Raw genomic sequence first — 22,929 nt, 5'->3', positions numbered from 1 at the left:
TCCCAAGGTCCTAAGATTGAGTTCTGCATTAGGCTCCTTGCTCAGCGGGGAGCCTGCTTTTCCCTCTACCTGCCACTCCCCCAGCTCGTACCCTCTCTGACAAATAAATAAAATCTTAAAAAAAAAAAAAGCTCCTGGAGACATGTGAAACCTAAGGCTTTAGAGAATCCCCAGGGAGATGATGTAGCTGACTTCATCTTTTTATAATATGCATATGTGCGTATACAAGTATATATATACACATGTACACAGACATGTGTATATGTATACACAATATATATATACATGTGTACAAAAATACATATACACACACACACACACACACACACAAATGAAGTTAGTTACAGCAATTCTTTTTTAAGGTTTGTATGCACACACACACACACACACACAAAACACATCCCATATGACAGAGACTGGATGTGGACCAAAAAGGTTACAATTTTTTACTACGTGCCCCTGTACACACTTTCCCAAATCTATAGAATAACTCAGGTTAAAAGAATAAGAGCCATCACTACTTATTAGCTGTGCAAGCTTGGGCAAGTAACTTAACTTTCATGTGCCTTAGCTTTTCTCATCTATTAACTGGGGTAATATTATTTACCTCAAAGGGAAATTGTGAGGATAAAGTGAGACAATATGTATGAAAAGCACTGAAAACAACACTTGGAACTCCATAAGAACTACATAAATACAGCCTATTGTTATTAACATTATTGCTTCACTATGTAGAAATGTCCAGGGTTGTTATCATCATCAATGCTTCCAACAACAAAATATTTTGCTGCCTTCAAGAAGAATGACTTAGACTTAAAAAAAAAAAAAAAGAATGACTTATATACTTACCAGACTACAGACGAGTTTAAAAAGCAAGTAATATACATAGCAAATGGAGTGGGACAGGGGAGTAATGAGAAAAAAGGGTGCCAGTTTTAGGAAAAAGTATATTTTATGTTCCTACATGGTAAAAATATTAATGAAAGGGGCGCCTAGGTGGCTTAGCAGGTTAAGCATCTGCCTTCAGCTCAGGTCATGATGCCAGGGTCCTGGGATCTAGTCCTGCATTGGACTCCAGGCTCAGCAGGGAGTCTGCTTCTTCCTCTCCCTCTGACCTTCCTTCCCTGGTTCATGTTCGCTCTTTCTCTCTCAAATGAAGAAATGTAAAAAATTTTTAAAAAATTAATGAAAGATCCCAAATCATATACATATATGTATATACCTACACAGAAATTTTTAGGTAGGGTAAAATAAAAAAAACCCTAAAAGAGGACATAAACAATTAATACTATCTGCCTAAATAGAACAGCCAGTTGTTTATCTGACAATTTTAATAATACTATATACAGAAATGATAAATATCTAGTCCCCATACTCTGATGATTGATCATTTTCAAAATGTCTTTGTAATTCTTATTATTTACTGCTTAAAATCCTACCCAAAAAACCTCTATATTTTATTATAATGGAAATCAACTTTAAAAAATTCTTTTTACTTTATTGCCTGCTCTTCCAGTCCGTCCTGCTCTGTGCACATAATCCTCATAATGGTTGGGGCAGCTGTAATTTACTACAAGAATCAGATGTTTCACGTCTAGACCCCGAGCAGCAACAGATGTAGCTACAAGAAGTTTGCAGGTCCCATTCTTAAAGTCATTTATGATGCTATCTCTGTCATATTGATCAATGCCTGCAAATAAATTAAAAAAAAAAAAAAAGTTATAATACCACACACTGCAATTAAATTTTTCATTTCCTCAGAAACAGAAATAGGTTAAACACAAAGTAAAGAATAAATCCAATGTACACTAACCACACGTCCGCCAACAACAGTATAAAAAATAAAACACTAAAGGCAAGATCAAAGGCTACCGCTATTAATTCATTTATGAATCTTCCAAATCTGCCCTTGTATGGTTCCCTTTCTTGTGTATAAGGATTATAAATGCAGAAGCCCCATCTCAGATTCATTTACCTATACCTGTTTGGCAGATAAAAGGCAGGTACATTCAGCCTACATTAACAGGATTTATATCGTTCTCTTTCTCTTATGGGTCAATTAGAGCCTTGCCAATCATTGTTTTTCCGAGCACCAGTAGCAGCATCACATGGGACACTGTTAGAAATGCAAAATCTCAACTCCTTCCTCAAACTACTGAATCAGATTCTACATTTTTAATAAGATCCTTAGGTGATTACACTTTCCTATTAAAGTTTGAAATACATTGGTTAAAAAGTATATACCCAATTGGTTAAATATGTTAACCAAAGAGCCTCGACGGAACTGATAAAGGAGAATGTGAAATGCCAAAATGTTCTACTGTAAGATACTCAGACTACAAACTGATTTTATGATGGAGAATTTCTAGTAATTATAAAATGGAATGGGGTAATTCTCAAACCTTGATATTGATTTCTGCAGCAGGAAATATCCTAAGACTTCACATAAGATTTGAGTTAAAAAATACAGAGAATACTGGGGTGCCTGGGGGGCTCAGTGGGTTAAGCCTCTGCTTTCGGCTCAGGTCATGATCTCAGGGTCCTGGGATCGAGCCCAGCATCGGGCACTCTGCTCAGCGGGGAGCCTGCTTCCCTCTCTCTCTCTCTGCCTACTTGTGATCTCTGTCTGTCAATAAATAAATAAAAATCTTTTTCTTTTTTTAAGATTTTATTTATTTATTTAACAGGCAGAGATCACAAGCAGGCAGAGAGAGAGAAGGAAGCAGGCTTCCCGCTGAGCAGAGAGCCCAATGCGGGACTCAATCCCAGGACCCTAAGAGCATGACCTGAGCCGAAGGCAGAGGCTTTAACCCACTGAGCCACCCAGGTGCCCCAATAAATAAAAATCTTAAAAAAAAAAAAAGAGAGGGGCGCCTGGGTGGTTCAGTGGGTTAAAGCCTCTGCCTTCGGCTCAGGTCATGATCTCAGGGTGCTGAGATCGAGCCCTGCATTGGGCTCTCTGCTCAGCGGGAAGCCTGCTTCCCCCATCTCTCTGCCTACTTGTGATCTCTGTCTATCAAATAAATAAATAAAAAATCTTAAAAAAAAAAAGAGAATACTTAACATCTATGTATGTATCAATGTTAATTAATGTTACCTAAAATTTAAATGTACTCTTCAAAGAATGAATTAAAGAAAGTATTTGGAGCTAATGTAAAAGCAAGTGGAATCTAACACTGAACCCAAAAGTCTTATAAGAAAAAGTAATGGAATCAATATCGATATAAATTAAATTTAAAAGGTACGAAAGCTTTTTAGACTGACGTATCCCAACTACTTAACTCAACTGTGCATACCTTATTCCATGAAGTGAATATAATATACTAAGTGAAGTATATGGGATATCTGTCCAACAATTAACCCTCTTCTTTTTATTTCGTTTTTGGTTTTTTCCCCAAAGATTTTATTTATTTGACAGAGAGAGAGATCACAAGTAGAGAGGCAGGCAGAGAAGAGGGGGGAAGCAAGTACCCCGCTGAGCAGAGAGCCTAATGTGGGACTCGATCCCAGGACCTTGAGATCATAACCTGAGCTAAAGGCAGAAGCTTAACCCACTTAGCCACCCAGGCACCCCAACCCTCTTCCTTTTAAACATAACCCCAAGTTCATCCAAATATCCACCCAACACACTGTCATGTATATCAAACCAGACTTGAGCCTAATTCTCAGTAGTAGGATGTGAATGAATCCCCCTCAGACTTTCTGCGCTAAGGCTGCCTTTATAGTCTAAAAATTAATAAAGATTAAACCCAGAGAGGTTTACTTTACATAAGTCATCTCCATCTATTTTTAATGTGTTAGAAACTATAACTGGGGCACCTGGGTGGTTCAGTCAGTTAAGTATCTGGCTTCAGCTCAGTTCAAGATCTCAGAGTCCTAGGATCAAGCCCCGTGTCACGCTCCACTCTCAAGGGAGTGAATTTGCTTATCCCTCTCCCTCTGACCCCCTCAACCACTCATACTCTTTGTCTCTCTTAAATAAATCAGTAAAATCTTAAAAAAAAAAAAAAAAGAATGAAAAAGAAAGAAACCAGAATGGAGAAAAATTTTTAAGTAGTTATTACCTTATTTAAAATTTTTAAAAAAGCAATTACGTATTACAATTGAAAATATTTATGTGAAAACAACCGTTCTGATATAGTAGAGTAATTTATTAAGATGCTTCACAACTTTGTAAATCTCTTTAATGTCTGGCTTAGTAGAGGACAGTTGCATGTTCTATCTTTTGCATCCAATCTGGTGTAATATAACATGCCATGAAGCCTTTAGAAAACTACTCTATACACTCCTAATGGAATGAAAGTGGAAAAGGCAAAGCACATGATGAGATTATTACACAAATACTTGTGATCTCATGAACCTCTGAAATTCTCAGAGACCCTCAGGAGTACAATACCTTAAGAACCATTAGTCATTCTGTTTGCTTATGAATGATTTAGGCATAAGCATGTGATGCAATTCTGATAAAAAAGAGACAAGAGAAGTACAGACAAGGGATTATGGAGGAAAATGTCCTTATTTACAGAAAAAAAAAAACATTTCTGGGGTGCTTGGGTGGCTCAGTGGGTTAAGTATCTGCCTTTGAATCAAGTCATGATCTCAAAAGTTCTGAGATCAAGTCCAGCATTGGGCTCCCTGTACAGCAGGGAGTCTGCTTGTTCCTCTGCCCCTCCCCCCATTCATGCTTATTCTCCCTCTCTCTCACATCAATAAATAAAATCTTACAAAAAAAGAAAAAGAAAAAACACACATTTCCCTCAATGAAGGAGAAACTATTTATTGGGCCAACCCTCCTGCAGATAACAACTATGAATTCTAAATAAAATCTTAAAAAAAAAAAAAAGGAAACACAAATATATATAAATAGGACTTCAAAATTTAAACCTTTGTGCATCAAAGGACTACCCAGAGGGTGAAAGGACATCCATAGAATGTGAGAAAATATATGTACATTGTACATCTGATAAGGGACTGCTATCTAGAATATATAAAGAAATCCTACAACTCAGCAATGGAAAAAAAAAAAAAGCTCGTTAAAAATGGGCAAAAGCGGGGCACCTGGGTGGCTCAGTGGGTTAAAGCCTCTGCCTTCGGCTCTGGTCATGAACCCAGGGTCCTGGGAACAAGCCCCGCATCGGTTTCTCTGCTCAGTGGGGAGCCTGCTTCCTCCTCTCTCTCTGCCTGCCTCCCTGCCTACTTGTGATCTCTGTCAAATAAACAAAATCTTTAAAAAATAATAATAATAAATAAATAAACAAGTTATTTTTTTAAAATGGGCAAAAGCCTAGAATATTTCTCCAAAGAGGATGTACAAATGCCAAATAAGCACCTATAAAGATGCTCAATCTCAGTCATTAGAAAAATGGAAATCAAAACCACAATGACATACTACTTCACATTCACTAGCAGAGCTATTATTAAAACAAGAGAAAATAACAAGCTACGCCTGGGTGGCTCAGATGGTTGGGCATCTGCCTTTGGCTCGGGTCATGATCCTGGGATTGAGCCCCACGTTGGTCCTGGGATTGAACCCCACGTTGGGCTCCCTACTTGGTGGGAAGCCTGCTTCCCTCTCCTTCTGTTTCTCCCCCTTCTTGTGCTCTCTAGCTTTCTCTCTCTCTGTCAAATGAATAAATAAAATCCTTTTTTAAAAAAAGATTTTATTTATTCATTTGACAGAGAGATCATAAGTAGGCAGAGAGGCAGGGGGAAGCAGAATCCCTGCCAAGCAGAAAGCCTGATACAGGGCTCAATCCCAGGACCCTGAGATCATGACCCAAGCCAAAGGCAGAGGCTTACCCCACTGAGTCACCAGGCACCCCAAATAAATAAAATCTTTAAAAGAAAAAAAGGAAAAACGAGTGCTGGACAGGCTGTGGATAAACTGGAACCCTACAACACTGCTGGTGAGAATACAAAATGGAGCAACGGCTATAAAAAATAGTATGGTGGTTTCTCAAAAAGTTAAAAATAGACTTACCATATGACCCAGCAATTCCACTTGCAGCTATACACCCAAAAATGAAAACAGGGGGCACCTGGGTGGCTCAGTGGGTTAAGCCTCTGCCTTCAGCTCGGGTCGTGGTCTCAGGGTCTTGGGTTCGAGCCCCACATCGGGCTCTCTGTTCAGCAGGGAGCCTGCTTCCCTTCCTCTCTCTCTCTCTGCCTGCCTCTCTGCCTACTTATGATCTCTGTCTGTCAAATAAATAAAATCTTAAAAAAAAAAAGTATCTTAAAAAAAAAAGAAATGAAAACAGGAACTCCAACAGATTCTTGTACACCAGTGTTCAAAGTAGCATTATTCACAGAAGCCAAAAGGCAGAACAACCCAAGTGTCCATCCACAGATGAATGAAAAAAGGAAATGTGGTATATGCATGCAATGGACTCTTACTTAGCATTAACAAAAAGGAAATTCTTCTAACACCATACTTAAAAATAAACTCAAAATGGGTTAAAGACTTAAATGTGAGAACTGAAATCATAAAAATTCTAGAAGAGAGCACAGGCTCTCTGACACCAGCCAAACCAACATTCTCATAGATACATCTCCTGAGGCAAGTGAAATAAAAACACAACTGAGCCTGGCTAGCTCTGTCAATGGAGTGTGCAACTCTTGATCTTAGGATTGTAAATTTAAGCCCCGCACTGGCAAAGAGATTACTTAAAAATAAAATCTTTAAAAAAATAATAATAAAACAAAGAAGGGCGCCTGGGTGACACAGTCGGTTAAGCATCATCAAAAAGAATGAAACGTATTTGCAACAATGTGGACGGAACTAGAGGGTATTATGCTAAGCAAAGTAAGTCAGAGAAAGACAAATACCATATGCTCTTACTCATATGTGAAATTTAAAAAACAAAACAGATGGAGCATAGGAGAAGGGAGATCAGAGAGGGAGGGGAGATGAAGTCAGAGAAGGCGACAAGATGAAGTCTGAGAGGGAGACAAACCGTAAGAGACTTTTAATCATAGGAAACAAACTGAGGGTTACTGGAGGGGAGGGGAGAGAGGAGATGGGGTAACTGGGTGACAGACATTAAGGAGGGCATGTGATATAAGGAGCACTGGGTATTATATAAGACTGATGAATCACTGACCTCTTCCCCTGAAACTAATACATTATATGTTAATTGTATTGAAATTTTAAAAAAAAAATCGGCAGAAGACATGAACAGACACTTGTTCAAAGAAGACATCTAGATGGTCAAGAGACAAATGGAAAGATGCTCAACACTGCTCATCAGGGAAATGCAAATAAAAATTACAATAAGATATCATTTCACACGTGTTAGAAAGGCTAAAATCAACAACACAAAATGTGAAGAAAAAGGAATCCTCAAGCGCTCTTGGTGGGAATGCAAATTGGTGTAGCTACTGTGGGAAGACTGTATAGAGGTTCCCCAAAAACTTAAAAATAGAACTGCCCTATGATCCAGTAATAGCACAACTGGGTATTTACCCAAGGAATAAAAAAACACTCATTCAAAAGGACATATGCACGCCTGGGTTTATAGCACTATTATTTAAAATACAGAAGCAAGGGAACCTGGGTGATGCAGTCACTGAGTGAGCGTCTGCCTTTGGCTCAGATCATGATCCCAGGTCCTGGGATTGAGCCCAGTGTTGGGCTCCCTGCTCTGTGGGAAGCCTGTTCCCTTTCTCCCACTCCCCCTGCTTATGTTCCCTCTTTCACTGTGTCTCCCTCTGTCAAAACAAAGAAACAAACAAATATGCAAGTAAATAAATAAATAATTTCAGAAATAAATAAATAATCAAATAAAAATATGGAAGCAGCCCAAGTATCCATCAGTAGATGAATGGATAAAGATGTAGGGTGTGAGGTGCCTGGGTGGCTCAGTGGTTAGGCCTCTGCCTTCGGCCCAGGTCATGGTCCCAGGGTCCTGGGATTGAGCCCCGCATCAGGCTCTCTGCTCAGTGGGGAGCCTGCTTCCCTTCTTCTCTCTGCCTGCCTCTCTGCCTACTTGTGATCTCTGTCAAATAAATAAATAAAATCTTAAAAAAAAAAAAAGATGTAGGGTATATGTATGCATATATACAAGAAACAGACTCTTAAATAGACCACAAACTAAGAGTTACCCCTGGAGATGTGGCGGGGGGTGAAATAGGTGATGGGAATTAAGAGTACACTTACGACAAGCACTAAGTGATGTGCAGAATTACTAAATCACTATATTATACAACTGAAAGTAATACAGACTGTGTTAACTATACTAGAATTAAAATACTTACTAAAAAAAATAAGAAATTCTGGGGGCACCTGGGTGGCTCAGTCAGTTAAGCATCTGCCTTCAGCTCAGGTCATGATCCCAGGGTCTTGGGATCAAGCCTCACACTGGGCTCCCTGCTCAGCGGAGAGTCTGCTTCTCCCTCTCCCTCTGCCTGCCTCTCTGCCTACTTGTGCTCTCTCTCTCTCTGTCAAATAAATGAATAAAATCTTAAAAATAAAAAAAAGAAAAAAATAAATTCTGATACATGATAAAACATCAATAAGCCTCACCAAAAATTATGCCACTGATTTATATACTTAAAAATAGTTAAAACAGTAAATTTTACATAATGTATATTTTATCCCAGTAACAAAAAAAGGGGAAAATATGAGATATTTTCAAACATTAAAGGTTAACCAAATATATACCGTCAAAGTACCTAAAAGCCCTTTTATTTACATCCACAATGACCTATGGTATGGTAGACTGTATTTTCCAAAGATGATAGCAGAAGTATGGCCTATTCTGTATACTATTCTGCATAGGGAATGATCCTCGTATCAAGAATTGGGAGTCTATGCCTCTATCCCCTTGAATCTCAGCCAGTCCTGGGACTATTTTGACCTACAGAATATTGTGAAAATGAAAGTTCTGCCAACTCCCAGTATCATCCTTAACTGGCCTTATCAGCTTTCGGTCCCTGCCTTCCAGCCAGGTAGTCCCACGGAGAGGTCTGCAAAGGGAAGCACCATCACCCCTGGCCAATTGCCTTACTGAGCTCAGTCAAGAGCCAGGGCCAACATGCCAGCCACCTAAGTTAGGGCAATTTGGAAATGGACCCCCAGTCCCAATTAAGCCACCCCAGTAAATACAACATGAAACAGAAACTAGATAATATGTGCTGAGCTCCACCCGAAGTGCAGATTTATAAATAAATGACACTTGCCACTACATTCTGGGGTGGTTGATTACAAAGCCACTGACCACCAGAACACTTAGTGTTCTAAGTCCCACATACATTTAACAATGGAAATGTTACATCAAAACCAAAATGTTGGGGCACCTGGGTGTCTCAGTGGGTTAAAGCCTCTGCCTTCGGCTCAGGTCATGATCCCAGGCTCCTGGGATCAAGCCCCGCATTGGGCTCTCTGCTCAGCAGGGAGCCTGCTTCCTCCCTCTCTCTGCCTGCTTCTCTGCCTCCTTATGATCTCTGTCTGTCAAATAAATAAATAAAATCTTTAAAAAACCAAAAAACAAAAATGTTATTTTCAATTAAAGGTCTAATGTAAATCATTAAAATTCTACGTAGCATGGCACAATGGAACGGATTTAACATGAAACAGAAAATGTTAAGTTCAATTTCTCTTTATCTGATTTATGCTATACGGTTTGGTCAAATCGATGTCTTCTTTTCTTTATCTCTAAGATGGAACAATAATACTGAACCTCCCCATAGAGTTGTGAATAAAAACTGAGATAGATGATATGAAATCTGGCTCTAAATTATAGTACATGGTAAATATTATCATTCAGAACACAGCAGTGCTTGGCCAAATTAACTACTGAACAGATACTTCACTAAACATTACCTCCATGAAGAGACATGCAAGGATAAGATGCTCTCATTAAATCTTTCAGAAGACCATCAGCATGTTCCTGCTTATCCACAAATATAATGACAGATCCTGATTCTTGATAATGGCCAAGAAGCTCAAGTAACTTCAAGAATTTCTTTTCTTCTTCAATCACAATCTGAAAATATCAAATTGTACCAAGTTAATGGGAGTAAAAATGCAGATATATCTCTTAAGTAAAAATATTTATTTTATTTGTGACAAATGGCTAAATGACAACATCTTGCTATATCTTTAGAAATGGGAAGTAAAATGTTGATTTTAACCAATTAACCAGTAAAACAAAAAAAAGTCTAACTTTGAGAGAAGGGACTTGCAAATGTGAGCAAACCATCATCTAGTTCCCTCTGCCTGACGTCACATCCTATTAACTAAAGAATAAAATAGGTATATGATATTTCCATCCACCAGTCCCATCTCTTCTAAAGGGAGGAACTAAAAAGAGCATTTTAAACATGTTGTTCCGGGGTTCCTGGGTGGCTTGGTGGGTTGGGCCTCTGCCTTCGGCTCGGGTCATGGTCTGGGGATTCTGGGATCAGGCACCGACCGTGTCGAGCTCTCTGCTTGGCGGGAAGCCTGCTTCCTCCCTCCCTCTCTCTCTCTCTGCCTGCCTCTCTGCCTACTTGTGGTCTCTGTCTGTCAAATAAATAAATAAAAATAAAATCTTTAAACATGCTATTCCAAGGAACTGCTTATTCAAGTTTATCAGATAAAATATTAATGGCTGAGCTGTATCCTATTTAAGATTAGATAATTACCTGCCTTCATCACAGTGATCCCCAAAGGATCACATACTGCCTAAACATCCAGGAAACTGAGGATTTCCTAAAGATTGTACCCACCACTTGTTGTTCCACATCTGAGCAAACCACACTCCTGCCCCCAACTTGCACTTCAATGGGTTTACTCAAGATTCGGCGAGCCAAAGCCTCCATAGCTCTGGGAAAAGTAGCTGAAAACATAACTGTCTGTCGATCAGGACGGACATTATCCACAATGCGCATGACCTAAAAACACATTGCAAATAAATATGGTGAGTATAGTCTTCAAAAATCGCATGATGTTAAAACCAAATAGAATGGGCACCTGGGGGCGCCTGGGTGGCTCAGTCGGTAAGCATCTGCCTTTGGCTCAGGTCATAATTCCAGGGTACTGGGATCGAACCCCACATCCGGCTCCCTGCTCAGCAGGAAACCTACTTCTCCCTCTCCCACTCAGTCTACTGGTGTTCCCCCTCTCGCTGTGTCTCTCTCTGTCAAATAAATAAATAAATAAATAAATAAATAAATAAATAAAATAAAATCTTAGAAAAGAGAACACAATAGAAAAGAAAAGGAACATCTAGATTGCTCAGTCAGTTAAGCATCTGCCTTCAGCTCAAGTCATGATCTTGGGGTCCTGGGATCAAGCCCTGTATCAGAATCCCTGTTTGGTGGGGAGTCTGCCCCTCTCTCTCACTTAAATAAAATCTTTAAAAACAAACAAACAAACAAACAAAAAAACGGCACCTAGGTAGCTCAGTTAAGTGTCTGCCTTGGGCTCATGTCATGATCCTGGGGTCCTGGGATTGAGTCCCGTATCAGGCTCCCTGCTTAGCAGGGAGCCTGCTTCTCCCTCTCCCTCTGCTCCCCCGCTGGAGATAGCATCTCTATCTTAAACAAATAAAAACTTTTTAAAAATAAATAAACAAAAATAACCCCTGACACACACACAAGAAGGAAATTTTGTGAACATTTATTCAGTGACTTTTAAAATTGTTACCTTCAAATAACTGATTTTAACCCATACTTTTCTTTGTTCCGTTTCCTCCCTCCTAAGAATGATATTACAGTTATTCACATATTTAGGAGCCATCTGTCACCTCTCTCTCTCAATGATCTAACACCCAATCCACCAACAAATTCAGTATTCTCAATCTTAAAGCTTTATCTGGGATACAACTATTCTCCCCTGGTATCACTGTTTTCTGTCAGTTATTCAAAACATTTTTGTTGAGCTACTATATCATAAGGCATTTGCTCTAGCTGCTTGCAATATGCAGTAAAAACAGACAAAACCTTGTCTTCATGGAGTTTGTATTCAAAGGAAGGTGGACAGATAAATACATTATATGTCAAAGACTGATATAAGCAACAGGAACACAGAGAACAACAAAGGCTGACATAATGTTGAGGGGGTAGGATATAGGTACCTCTAGGACTCTTGTGATACCTGGTATAAACCAGAAAAATAGAAGTAATGATCAGGGAGACAGTGGTGAGAAACTGGAAATTGGAATGGATAAAGGTCTTGCCAGGAATACACAGAATTCTAGGACATTTTCCCTCCAATCAATGATGTGAAATCTGTGAAAGGAGCAGTCCTACCCAAGGCACTTGGAAATCCTGGGTTCCTTCCCTAAACCTAAACATCTCTTATCTGGATTATTCCAACTATCTCTCTTTGAACTCCTACCCACCTCTGCTGAATTTTTAAATCATAAATGAAATTTTAGGGGCACCTGGGTAGCTCAGTCGTTAAGCATTTGCCTTTGACTTAGGTCATGATCCTGGAGTCCTGGGATCAAGCCCCACATCAGGCTCCCTGCTCAGCTGGGAGCCTGCTTCTCCCTCTGCCTCTTCCCCGGCTTGTGTTCCCTCTCTTGCTGTCTCTCCCTCTGTCAAATAAATAAATAAAATCTTTAAAAAAATAAAAATAAATGAAATTTTATCAAATGCCTTTTCCACATTTTAGATAACGGTAAGGTTTTTTCCTATTCTAATAATAGGGTGGATTATACTTTTTGATTGTTTTTTTCTTTTTTTAAGACAAGATTTATTTTATTTTAAAGATTTTATTTATGAGAGAGAAAAAGCATACGCACCAGAAGGGGGCAGGGGAGAGAAAAGGAGACTCCCCACTGTGCAGGAAGCTGGATGGACACAGGGCTTGATTTCCAGGGCCCTTGGACCATAACCTGAGCAGAAGGCAGACGCTTAGCCAACTGAGCCACCCAAGTGACCCAATTTTATCTTAGAGAGTGTGTGCAAATAAGGGAAGGGACAGAAGCAGAGAATTTTCAAGCAGAATCCCCACTGAGTACAGAGCCCACTGCAGGGCTTGATCTCAGAACCTGTGAGATCAGGACCTGAGCCAAAACTAAGAGTCAGTGATTAAAACCAACAGAGCCACCCAGGTGACTCTTAGTTGATTTTTCTAACATTAAACTAGCCTTTGCATCTAAACAATACTAACTTCAATGTGATTTATTATTATAAGCATTACTATATTTGGCTAATACAATTTCTAGGGGTTCTGCATCATTGTACATTAAAATATACCTTGTTTGATTGAGATACCAATATTACATTGGTCTATATAATTAAACTGCCACTACGGAAAAGTCTGACAGTTTCTTAAAAAGTTAAACATAAATTACCACACAATTCAGAAATCCTACCTCTTGGTAGAAATGAAGACATATGTTCACTTGTAAGCAAATATTCACAGCAGCATCATCCGTTAACAGCCAAAAAGTGGAAATAATCCAAAATACTGATCAAACAATTCATGGATAAACAAAATATGATATACATCCATATGACAGAATACTAACCACTCAGCAATGAAAGATATGCTATAAGATGGACAAACCTCAAATACATTATGCTGAGTAAAATAAGTTAGATGTGTAATACATGAATTTTGTATGAAATGTCCAGAAAAGACAAATCTATAAAGATAGAACGTAGATCAGCAACTACCTCAGACTGGGGTGAATACTGGAAATGAGTAAAAATAGGCATGAGGCATCCTTCTGGTGATGGAAATGTTCTAAAACGGATTTAAAAAAAATAAAACTGGATTGTGGTGATAGCTGCACAAATGCATATTACACTAAAAACCATTATATTATACATTTAAAACAGGTGAATTTTTATGGTATATAATGAGGACTGAGAGCCCTTTTAAAAATAAAAGATTACAGGGGTGCCTGGGTGTCTCAGGGGTTAAAGCCTCTGCCTTCGGCTCGGGTCATGATCCCAGGGTTCTGGGATCGAGCCCCGCGTTGGCTTCTCTGCTCAGTGGGGAGCCTGCTTCCCTTCCTCTCTCTCTGCCTGCTTGTGATCTCTGTCAAATAAATAAATAAAATCTTAAAAAAAAAAAGATTACAATGATCTTATAAACTGTTGAGTATTCATCCTTTTTCATACTTTGAAATTATTAGGAATATAGTTATTCCTTGAATATTTGGTAGAACTTGCTAATAACATAGGAACTGGTGGTTTCCTTGTGGGAAAATTAAAAGCTGATTTCTTTAATTAATGTAAGACTATTGCAGTGTTCTTATTTTTTAGTCTGTTTAATTTAAAGCTTTCAAATGTACTGGCATACAAAAAAAGATAAAGCAAGAAGGGAGAGGTGTCTGGGTCACTCAGTTAGTTAAGCATCCAGCTCTTGATTTTGGCTCAGGTCATGATCTCAGAGTTGTAAGATCATGAGACTGAGCCCTGAACCAGACTCCGCTCAGCAGGGAGTCTGCTTAGGATTCTCCTTCCCTCTCCCTCTGCCCCTCTCCTCACTCACAGGCACACTATCTCTCTCTAATCAATAAAATCTTTAAAAAAATAAAAGCATGAGTTTTATGGTATGTAAATACCCCTTTATTTGCCAGTAAAACAAAACAAAAAGTAATAAAAATGTTTTAAGATGGTAATAGATTAATCAACCTCAAGAAAGCAGAATCCCATGCAAGCAGTGAGGAAATATTGAGAACAAAGCTGTTCTTCCCACATGGAGGTGAAAGGTGGGGTGCCAAAATAAGAAGGAGAATTGATACAAGGTCTGCTTAAGAAGCATTAAAAAAAAAAAAAAAAGCAATCAAATCACCGGACCTCCAGACAACTGCTACTCAGCCAGGCAATGGACCTTTCTCTCATCCTAGCCAACCCTAAAGGTTTAGCTTCTGGAGAGAATAAAACAAGAGCATGACTGGATGAACTAAGGATAACATCCTAAGAGGAAAAGCATTAAGTAAACACATAATGCTTGATGCTGAGGCTCCCACCTCTCCCTCAGGGCCTCTTTCCCAACCCAAAACGGGAGACAGACCTTCCTATTCCAGGCAGAAGACTGACCATTATTTCTCCAGGGACAGACAAGCAGAAGATACTCCTCAACCAAAAGAAAGACCCAACCAGATCACAACACTGAAACAGAGTTAGTAAGTCCTGCTCTGGCACAGAGAGCTTTGAATTTTAAGCTGCCCCTTCTCCCTTTAACATAAGTAGAGAACTACAGATTCCCAGACATCTACAGAATGCAGAAACCAAAGCAAAGAGAAAATCAACTCAGAGAACACAAATCCTATATAGGTAGAAGGCAATGACACATTAAAAATGTGTCATTCAGGGGTACTTGGATGGCTCAGTCATTAAGCATCTACCTTCGGCTCAGGCCATAAACCAGGATTATGAGATGGAGCCAGGCATGGGGCTCCCTGCTCAGCAGGAGGCCTGCTTCTCCCTCTCCTACTCCCCCTGCCTCTCACTGTCTCTCTCAATCTGTCAAATAAATCTTAAAAAGATTTTTTTTTCTTAAATGCATCATTTAGGGGCGCCTGGGTGGCTCAGTCGTTAAGCGTCTGCCTTCAGCTTGGGTCATGATCCTGGGGTCCTGGGACTGAGCCCACATCGGGCTCCCTGCTTGGCGTGAAGTCTGTTTCTCCCTCTCCCATTCCCCCTGCTTGTGTTCCGTCTCTCAGTGTGTCTCTCTCTGTCAAATAAATAAATAAAAATCTTAAAAAAAAAAAAGTCATTTAAATGAAATCTTGCCGTTTGCAATGACATGGATGAACCTACAGTGTATAAGGCTAAGCAAAATAAGGCAGTCAGGCAAAAACAAATACCAGATGATTTCCTTATATGTGAAATTTAAGAAACCAAACAAACGAACAAAGAATAAAAAAAGACAAAAAAAAAAAAGCAGACTTAAAAACAGAATAAACTGGTGGTCAACAGAGGGAAGGCAGATGTAGGGATGGATGAAATAGGTGAAGAGGATTAAGAGTACACTTACCAGGATGAGTACTGAGTAATATTGTACTGAATATTGTACACCTGGATATTGTACACCTGAAACTAATATAATACCATATACTAATTATTCTTGAATAAAAACAATTTTTTAAAATTAATCACTTAAGTACTCACTTTAGCAACACCTTTACTAAAAAAAATTGGAAAGATACAGAGATTGGTATGGCCCTTTAATGCAAGAATGACACAGAAATTCATGAAGCCTTCTTATTTAAAAAAAATAATAATTTAAGAAAAGATCTATTCTTGGGTTACAGAACTTTGGGGACCTAACAAGGTGAGAAACAAAGGGGAACTCTTTGTTGGTCCCAGAATGATGGATCCCAGGACAGCAGCTGTATGTCAAGCAGGGAAAACAACAAACCATGACTGGAACAGGTCAACAGGCTCTGAAAAAACTCCTTAAGGAAGATGAAACAAACAGAAAACTTGATGTGTTTCAACTACTTGATAGATTTATGTAACTAATAGAGTTTGGCATTTAATTAGTTTTAAATACATAGAAATCGAGTCAACAAACATAAAAAGACAATTATCTCTAGAGAAAACAAAAAGGTATAGAAGAAATTAAAAATAATCAGTTTAATACACTGCCCAGCTCTGAATAACATTTAGATTGCCATAATGTTATATACTGATTCAATTAAAATAACAACATAAATCTACTGAAAAAATAAAGGATGAAAATGATGCAAGAATGTGACAGGAGGAAGGGAAACAGAGAAATTACATTCCCCCATGGGAAGTCATTAAGTAATATAAAAAACAGAAAAATAAAAAGGAGATATAAAAGCACACTATTTAGAGAAGTAGAGTACCAAAATAATCAGCTAAGAGATTAAAGAGAAAGTAGAGAAGGGGTACCATTAAACCTATGTGCACGTGTAACCATTAAGACTAAAAATGTAGGGCACCTGGGTGGCTCTGTGGATTAAAGCCTCTGCCTTCGGCTCAGGTCATGATCTCAGAGTCCTGGGATCGAGCCTTGCATCAGGCTCTCGGCTCAGCGGAGAGCCTGCTTCCTCCTCTCTCTCTCTCTGCCTGCCTCTCTGCCTACTTGTGATCTCTGTCTGTCAAATAAATAAATAAATAAATCGGGGGGGGGGGGGAAAGACTTAAAATGTAAAAACTTAGATCAGGGATTCCTCTGCTCAAAGCCCTCTAATATAGGTGTGCCTGGTGGCTTAGTTGAGCATTCAACTCTTGATCTCAGCTCAAGTCTTACTCTCAAGGCGGTAAATTCAAGCCAAAAAACAAAAAAGCCCAAAAAGCCTTCTAATGTAACTCATCACCTTAAACCAAAACCCAAATTCCTACCTCAGCTGTACAGGGTCTTATATGTTCACCATGCTCACACCATCATTACAGCTTTCTGTCCTCATCCCCTCCTCTCTCATACCACATTCCCCGTTCTTTATTCCGCACTGGGGACACTGGCCAAGCAAGCTCCCAATCACGACATTTGTACTGGTGCTTTGTCTGTAACACTTTTCTAACAAATATCCCCACGGCTCAATTTCTCACTTTACTCAGGTCCCAGTTTCTGTGTCATCTTACCTGCAAAGCTTCTCTTGAATTTTCTACATAAAATGACAACATTTTCAGAATGACTGAAGTACATTAATGAAAATTAGCAATCATTAACTATGCTAAGTTTGATAATATGAATTTGGTAGTAATATCATTGCAAACTCATACAATGGTCTTTAATGTTTGCAAATTTTAGGACATTACATACACAGCATTGTGACTTCCAGATATCTGATCATCTTAAGTCAAAGAACTGCTCAACTCACATGTGAGAACAAGGATTAGAAAATTCACATTAGAGGTTCCTGGGTGGCTCAGTGGGTTAAGCCTCTGCCTTCGGCTCCGGTCATGATCTTGGGGTCCTGGGATCAAGCCTTGCATTGGGGGGGGGGCCTCTCTGCTCATCGAGAAGCCTGCTCCCCCAGCCCTCCCGCTGCTCTGCCTACTTGTGATCTCTCTGTCAAATAAATAAAATCTTTAAAAAAAAAAAAAAGAAAGAAAGAAAATTCACATTAAAGCCCCACTGAGGCCTTGAAAATCTCTTCAAAGAATAATACACATCCTGCCTTCCTAGACTATTCACAAGTAACCTTTCATTCTCAGCATTTTCAGAAAAGACAGTATCAAAGGGTAAAAGTTTTCTGGAGAATCAAACCTAACTCCTTTTCTCCTCATAGTACAGAGAAAGCTTCCTGAATAAGATACAAACCCTGTGCTTCCTAGAACAGTGTACTGCACATGAGAGCTTAGATTTACCTTATGACTATCTATTACTGCTTAGAGTCATGAAGATGGCTAGAGAATGATCCTAATGTTCACACACCTTTTCAATGATGACTGGTCTGTGTTTCCACTGGCTTGACTATCAGATTGGGAGCTATCAGATTGGGAGCTATCAGACTGGGGGCTACTGATTAAAAGCTGTTATAAAAGCTGTTCCTGAAATTTTCAGTTTCCTCTCTCACACTACACAGATACTTCAAGTCAGCGGTGGTCTGCCACGTAAATCTATAAACTTCTCCTTTCACACTCATACGCTAAAACTAAGGTCATCAGTTCAGTCACTAACATTTACAAAAGTAGCAGTTTTTCCACTTTTTGTTGATTCAACTCCTGATCATTGGCATATGCTCCTTTTAGAGACATTCTAAAAGACTGACACATTCTGTCTTGTACTTCTCTTGATGATAGCAATGCTTCTCTTTATCCTCAAGAAAATAATTTATTTGCTCACCAATGTAAACAACCCAATCCCAATTTTTAAATCACAAACAGGGTCCTTGAGATGTTGATATCTATGTTGGTAAAAACTACCCTGGACTAGGGACACCTGAGTGGCTCAGTGGGTTAAAGCCTCTACCTTCAGCTCAGGTTATGATCCCAGGGTCCTGGGATCGAGCCCCGCATCAGGCTCTCTGCTCAGCAAGGAGCTGCTTCCCCCCCACCAACTCTCTGCCTGCCTCTCTGCCTACTTGTGATCTCTGTCTGTCAAATAAATAAAATCTTAAAAAGAAAATTTTTTTTTTCTGGACTAGATCATAAAAACTTGGAGCATGGAGGGGGGCGCGGGAGGGCTAGTCAAGTGTAATTACATCCCTTAATCTGTTTCTTCTAATATAAAGTATTACATTAGACTTAAAAATAAGTTTTCAAAAATCTGTCTTTTATCAGTACCTCAATTTCCTTAGGTAGCAGTCATTTTATTCTTCAGTAACTGCTTATCCACCAATACTTCATAGGTGCCCTCAAGAGAGAGAGGCTCAGAGATGCTAAGGTGTCTAAACATCTATCTAATTTTGATGCCAATTTGAAGACAGCCTTCAAAGTTAAAGTAATCTCCTATGAGATAGTGAGCTCCTTAAGATGACTGATGCAAGCATGGTACTTTATAGTGTACAACTGACAAGCACATTTACTCTCTCATTTTACTATGTGATTGGTATTTTTAAAAAAGTGGAAAGCTCGGTGGGACACCTTGGTGGCTTGGTTGGTTGGGCGTCTAACTCTTGGCTTCAGCTCAGGTCATGATCTTAGGGTCGTGGGATAGAGACCTGAGTTGGGCTCTGTGCTCAGAGGGGTGTCTGCTTGGGATTATTTCCCTCTGCCCTTCCCCCTGCTCTCTCAAATAAATAAATCCTAAAAAAGAGAGAGAGAAAAAAGGAAAAAAAAAAATGAAAGAAAGTGAAAACCTGGAGTACATCTCTTCAGAATCCTGAGGACCTTCATTTTGTATTAGACACAGGTGTGAATAAATTTAGGCCAATTAAAACATTCTTATCTTTGTTAATAAAAACAGAACACATAAGTAATGATTTTTTTACAGAGACGAGTATTATTTTTTACATACTTTCACCAAAGTATATATCCTCCATAGTGGCTAACTTAAGCTAAAGATTAATTTCTTTATCTAATCAATTTCTTCTCTTACTCTTTATTTTTACTAAATTAAAAAAGAACAAACCCAGAAACTATGGAGCAATTTCTCATGGAAAACTGCTTTTTAATATCCTGTCAAATGTTACTTTTAATAGACTCTAATTTCAGATCAGGAACAAATGGATTCCTAATCTACTTTTCCATTGTCTTTGGTTCCAAAAGGAGTTCTTCACATTGTGTTGTAGCCCTTAGGAAGATGTCCACTAATAAGTACAAGTTTTTCTTCAGTAAGTTAAAAAAAAACCAGTAAGGTTTAAAAAAGAGGGAAACTCTTCTACTGCTTGTGGTCTTCTTAAGAAATCCTATTATCCAAAAAAAAAAAAAAAAAATCCAATTATCCAGGGTCCCTGAGTGGCTCAGTTGGCTAAGCATCTGCCTTCAGCTCTCTCTCAGATAAATAAAATCTTTTTCTTCCTTTTTAAAAGATTTTATGTATTTATCTGACAGAAAGACAAAGACAGCGAGAGAGAACACAAGCCGGGGAGTGGGAAAGAGCTTCCTGCTGAGCTAGGAGCCCAATGCAAGGCTCGATCCCAGGACCCTGCGTTCATGACCTGAGCCAAAGGCAGATGCTTAACAACTTAGTCACCCAGGTGCCCCAATAAATAAAATCTTAAAAAAAAAAAAAAAAAAAAAAAAAAGGAAAGAAAAGAAATCCTGTTATCTGTCATACTAAAAACTCTTCTTTTGGCACTAAAAGAGTTAAGTTTAAAACAATACACAAAGATTCGGCCGAACACCTTTCGGCCTGCCAGCCTGTTCACACTTCAATGAGGGAAAGTAGAGTCCTGTACCTTCTGCCCATGTCATTAAACAACTTGTACATTTATTGCATATTTATACTCAGAAAGATATATACTCAGCGGCCATGATTTATTTCCCCATGTTCATTATTTTCTTCAGTACGGAATCATGTCTGGAGGTATACCGCCTGCCCACTCCTCTCTAGACAGAAGACACTGTGCAGATGTGCATTCACCAGTACCAGCTTTGATTCACACGTGAGTGTCTTTACTTGCTTTACACCCCAACAGTGCTCTGTGGCACTGACCCCAACCCAGCACTTTTTAATCTACACTACAGCTCACAAAATAATCATTAACTTACGCTTAAAATTTCTTCTCTTCAACAGGTTTTAGTGAGCAACAAACCATCACTCAGCATTTCTCCCTCAGGTACTTAGGGAGACGTAAGCACTGAAGGCAAGAGATGATTCACACTCTGCGTACCAACGGGAAATGTTTGACCTCTTTCTGGCAAAGCTTAATTGATCGACCAGAAAGGCCCCATCACCACACCTACCTTAAGCACTACCATAAAGTCTAAGATTTCCTGGGAGTTGGAAAAACATTAAATGGATCTAATTCCATCCTCCAACTGATTCATCAATTCCCCCTGCTCTCTTTCCACACATGGACCACCCTGCCTCTACCAAAAGACGTGGATGAAAAGCATATTCAGTAAGTGCCCTCTTCCCAACATCACCTGTTTCATCTCCAAGTAATGTTTATCCAGACCTTTTCTCACATTATGCTGAGATACCGCTTCATTTAACTTCCCAAGTGGGTCCCAGGTCTACTCCTCAATGATTCTTTCAAGTGACAGACATTTTTCAAAGGGTTAAAGGATGCTATCAAGTCCTCTACTCCAACCTAAATATTCCTGTTTTCTTTAACTCTTTCTCACATGGTCCTGTTTACTCTTATGCGCTCTTCTGTACCTCATTTAGATTGTGTTCCCTAAATCTAAACACACACACTATGACAGGCAATACATTTCTGGAGACTTACATGAATAAACTGAAAAGATTAAAGACCACTTTAACTGTGCCCCTTTTTTTTTTTTCCTTAATTTCTTTATTTGAGAGAGAGAGAGAATGAGAGAGAGCACAGAGGGGAAAAGGTCAGAGGGAGAAGTAAACTCCTGGTGGAGCTGGAAGCCCGATGCGGGACTCTATCCCGGGATCATGACCTAAACTGAAGGCAGTTGCTTAACCAACTGAGCCACCCAGGCGCCCCGTGTCCCTTTCTCATACTCCATTTCAATTAACGCAGTTTTGTTTTGTTTTTTTTTGCATCCATAGCACACTGATAACTCACATTCCTTATCTCATTAATAAAAATACTACCGGGGCACCTGGGTGGCTCAGTGGGTTAAAGCCTCTGCTTTCAGCTTAGGTCATGACCTCAGGGCCCTGGGATCGAGCCCCGCATCGGGCTCTCTGCTCAGTAGGGAGCCTGCTTCTGCGCCCCCGCCCCACCCCCAGCCGGCCTCTCTGCCTACTTGTGATCTCTTTCCAATAAATAAGTAAAATTTAAAAAAAAATTAACTAATTAATTAAAAAAATAAAAATACTACCTCTTAACATGTGTCCCTCTAAGTTTTTATCACCGAAATTTTATATCTGACAAAGAGTGTATATGAGGAATATGAAAATCTAAAGTAAACAAATGCTCTGGGCCTTCATTTTTACATTTGGAGAATGTAAACAGCATGTTCTATATTGATCATGAGGTAACTGAAAGCATGAAGTAAAGGAATTTATTTGAAAGGACAACGAGGGTGCCTGGGTGGCTCAGTCGATTAAGCTTCTGCCTTCAGCTCAGGTCATGATCCCAGAGTCCTGGGATTGAGTCCCACATTTGGCGCCTTGCTCAGTGGGGAGCCTACTTCTTCCTCTCCCTGTATCCCTCCCCCCACTTGTGCTCTCTCTCTCTCTCTCAAATAAATAAAATCTTAAAAATAAATACATATTTAAAAACATGTAAGAAAAGGGACAATGAAAACTATAAAATATGAAAGCTTAAGCTTCTATTACCAGCACTTCAATTCTAATTTTACCAATGATGGTTTTAAAAGACTAACACAGAAAGCCTGCATAAATACCTTCTGAACCTATTATGAGGAATTCGAAACATAAATATCGATTTCAATTCCATGTGTCCTCAACTTACTATATTACAGCACAACAAAATGTGTGTGAAAATTTCAGACACCATACGAACAATTCATTTTCATGGT

The 22,929-nt window shown here is 39.2% G+C and overlaps 1 protein-coding gene across 2 annotated transcripts in view; it reads right to left on the bottom strand.

Annotated features, from left to right (window-relative positions):
- DDX46 (DEAD-box helicase 46) overlaps positions 1–22,929 on the bottom strand; it is a 68,138-nt gene that overhangs the window by 18,001 nt on the left and 27,208 nt on the right. For both annotated transcript variants that reach the window (XR_004380292.1, XM_032837543.1), the window contains exons 14-16: positions 10,708–10,872; positions 9,821–9,983; positions 1,497–1,690 (exon numbers count right to left, since the gene is read on the bottom strand). Coding sequence is in view for 1 of the 2 variants with exons in the window: in XM_032837543.1 (XP_032693434.1) it covers positions 1,497–1,690; positions 9,821–9,983; positions 10,708–10,872 (522 nt within the window). In the remaining variant the exon portion in view is untranslated. The remainder of the gene's footprint in view (positions 1–1,496; positions 1,691–9,820; positions 9,984–10,707; positions 10,873–22,929) is intronic.

The sequence above is a fragment of the Lontra canadensis genome, unplaced genomic scaffold, assembly GCF_010015895.1.
Source record: "Lontra canadensis isolate GAN:19392208 unplaced genomic scaffold, GSC_riverotter_1.0 scaffold99, whole genome shotgun sequence".
NCBI classification, from domain to species: Eukaryota; Metazoa; Chordata; class Mammalia; order Carnivora; family Mustelidae; genus Lontra; species Lontra canadensis.
Note: the sequence above shows the minus strand (reverse complement) of the source record. Positions and strands in the feature narration are given on the sequence as shown.